Below are 3,165 nucleotides of genomic sequence, written 5' to 3'. Positions count from 1 at the left end.
CAACCTGGACGTAGTCTCTGTGCGTCCCGCCAGGACTGTCTACAACCTGGACGTAGTCTCTCGTGAGCCCTGCAGACTGTCTAAAACCTGGGACGTGTCGTCTCATGAGTCCCCGCAGACTGGTCTAAAAACCTGGACGTAGCCTTCGACGTCCCCGCAGACTGTCTAAAACACTGTCGTAGTCTCACGTGACGTCCCCCGACTTTCTAAAACCTGGACGTAGTCTCCGTAGCCGTCCCTGCAGACTTGTCTAAAGGACGTAGTCTCTGTGACGTCCCTGCAGACTGTGCTAAAACTGGACGTAGTCTCCGTGACGTCCCCGCAGACTGTCTAACACCCTGGGTTTTAGACATTCTGGCGGGGAGCGTCACGGAGACTACGTCTCTTTCCTCACTCCCTGTCCGTCGTCTCCCTCCTCTGTTCTTCGCGGCTTTTGTCGCCTTCGTCTTTGGAGGTTCAGAGAGGTCCGCTGAGGGGGCGGAGCTTAAACTGACTGATGGCTCTTTGGACCAATCAGAGAGGGGAACAGGGTCAGCTGACGGAAACTTGTCCTGCAGCTCGCGGCGCAGAGCGGTCACGTGACTTTGGTGGGCGGAGACTTCTTCCTCCAGCCAGTTGATCCTGGAGCTGCAGGTGTGATGGAGCTGAGCGAAGGTGGAGAGGAGACTCTGCAGAGAGAAGGTGGAGGTGTGACTCACCGATGATCAACAAATCAAATGTCCACCTGCTCGTCTCACTCACCTGGTACGCCACCAGCTCTGGAGCTCCCATCATGCTCTCTGCTCCGCTCATCTCCAGGTGCTCTCTAGGTAACGGCAGCGGGGGGCGGGGCTGAGCTGACCGGGAGCGACGTGATTGGATGAGAGTGTGCAGCTCCTTGTAGCTGGCCTCAGCAGCCGTCATGTCGACGATCAGACGATGTTTACGTCTACGGAAAAAATCAAACGTCAGTGTGTGAGTGTGTGTGAGTGTGTGAGTGTGTGTGTGAGTGAGTGTGTGTGAGTGTGTGTGTGTGAGTGAGTGTGAGTGAGTGTGTGTGTGTGTGTGTGTGAGGTGAGTGTGTGGTGAGCTTGTGTGTGCGTGAGTGAGTGTGTGAGTGAGTTAGTGTGTGGTGAGTGTGTGAGTGTGTTGTTGAGGTGTGTGTGTGGGTGTGGTGTGTGAGTGAGTGTGTGGTGTGTGTGTGTGTGTGTGGTGTGGTGTGTGTGAGTGAGTGTGTAGTGTGTGTGGAGTGCTGTGTGAAGTGTGTGATGTGAGTGCGTGTGGTGTGTGTGTGTGGTGGTGAGTGGTGTGTGTGAGTGTGTGTGTGAGGTTGTGTGTGTGTGATGTGGTGTGTGTGTGTGAGTGGTGTGTGGTGAGTGGTGTGTGCGGTGGGTGGTGTGTGCAGTGGTGATGAGTGTGTGTGTGGTGTGTGTGTGTGTGGGTGTGTGAGGTGTGTGTGCGTGCGTGTGTGTGTGTGAGTGTGCGTGTGTAGGGTGTGAGTGTGAGTGGTGTGTGTGTGTGTGCGTGAGGTGGTGGTGTAGTGGGTGTGTGTGTGTGGCGTGAGTGTTGTGTGGTGTGAGTGAGTGAGTGTGTGTGCGTGTGTGTGTGGGAGTGGTGTGTGATGAGTGTGTGTAGTGAGTGCTTGTGTGTGTGTGTGGTGTGTGTGTGTGTGAGTGTGTGGTGTGTGTAGTGTGCGTGTGTGTGTGTGGTGCGTGTGAGTGGTGTGTAGTGGTGTGTGTGTGTGTGGTGAGTGTGTGAGTGTTGTGTGGTGTGGTGGAGCTGAGTGAGTGGTGAGTGTGTGTGTGTGTGTGGAGTGGAGTGAGTGGTAGTGTGAGGTGAGTGAGGTGTGAGTGAGTGGTGTGTGTTTTGTGGTGTGAAGTGAGTGTGGTGGTGTGGTGTGTGTGTGATGTGTGGTGAGTGTGGTGTGTGTGTGTGCGTGACGTGTGTGTGTGTGTGTGGTGTCGTGGTGTGTGTGTGGGTGTGAGTGAGTGTTGTGTGGTGAGTGTGTGTGTGTGTGTGTGTGTGTGTGTGTGCGTGTGTGTGTGTGAGAGTGTTACCTGTCGGCCTCCCTCAGCTCCTCCTCCACCTGCTGCAGTCTCACCTCCAGCTGTTTCCTGTTCCTCTGAAGCCCACACAGGTGTTTACCCAGAATCCTCAGCGAGCGCTCCTTCCGCCTCGCCTCCTGCCGAGCCACCACACGTACCGTTAGCTACGTTAGCTGCTAGCAGTGACCTCGTGATGTAACAGGTGTGTGTGTGTGTGTGTGTGTGTGTGTGTGTGTTGTACCTGTGCCGTGTGGCTCAGTGTGTGTGTGTGTGTGTGTGTGTTGTACCTGTGCCGTGTGGCTCAGTGTGTGTGTGTGTGTGTGTGTGTCGTACCTGTGCCGTGTGGCTCAGTGTGTGTGTGTGTGTGTGTGTGTCGTACCTGTGCCGTGTGGCTCAGTGTGTGTGTGTGTGTGTGTGTGTCGTACCTGTGCCGTGTGGCTCAGTGTGTGTGTGTGTGTGGTGTGTGTGTGTGTGTGTGTCGTACCTGTGCCGTGTGGCTCAGTGTGTGTGTGTCGGCCTGCTCGGCGCTGTGTATCTGCAGCTGATTGGTCTGTTCCTGCAGCAGTGTTTGGGCTTCCTGTTCCCTGCTCAGCGCCTGACGGAGCTGCGCACACACACGGTGGAACCTTTCTGCAGGCACCTGAACACACACACAGAGTGAGGCGAGGGTGTTCATCCGTGTGTGTTTGTGTGTGTGTGTGTGTGTGTCGTACCTGTGCCGTGTGGCTCAGTGTGTGTGTGTGTGTGTGTGTGTGCGTCTCTCTCACCGTCTCCTCTCTCTCCTGCCGCAGTCCTCTCTTCAGATTGGCCACCTCCAGCCTCAGGCTCCGCCTCTCCACCTCGGCCGAGTGCAGCCGTTGGCTGAAGAGCAGGAAGTGCTGCTGGAGGGTGGACACCAAGGCCTGATGGGAGGACACAGAGGTCAAAGGTCAGCGGCTGAAGAGCCCTCGCCTCACCTCTGAGGGACAGAGACCTGCTGTCAGCTGTAGCTGTTTCTGTGAACTGTTGCTGTGTTTCTGCATTGCTGCGTTGTGTTGTTGCGTTGTTGTGTTGCGTTGTGTTGTTGTGTTGCCTGGCCTTCATGCTCGGCATGCTTGCTTTGTGTTGCTGCGTTGTGTTGCTGCGTTTTTGTGTTGTTGCG

At 55.7% G+C, this 3,165-nt stretch overlaps 1 protein-coding gene across 1 annotated transcript; it reads right to left on the bottom strand.

Moving 5' to 3' along the window:
- Positions 1–335: 335 nt before the first annotated feature.
- On the bottom strand, positions 336–2,951 carry LOC104938254 (coiled-coil domain-containing protein 171; the record flags this gene model as incomplete). Its single annotated transcript, XM_027276912.1, has 5 exons — positions 2,792–2,951; positions 2,509–2,664; positions 2,037–2,161; positions 742–928; positions 336–668 (listed from the first exon to the last, which is right to left on the bottom strand). Coding segments are annotated over exons 4-5 (495 nt in total), but the record flags the coding sequence as incomplete, so codon positions are not given.
- Positions 2,952–3,165: the final 214 nt, after the last annotated feature.

This window comes from Larimichthys crocea, unplaced genomic scaffold (genome assembly GCF_000972845.2).
Source record: "Larimichthys crocea isolate SSNF unplaced genomic scaffold, L_crocea_2.0 scaffold68916, whole genome shotgun sequence".
NCBI lineage: Eukaryota > Metazoa > Chordata > Actinopteri > Sciaenidae > Larimichthys > Larimichthys crocea.
This window is presented reverse-complemented; position numbering and strand designations above follow the sequence as displayed.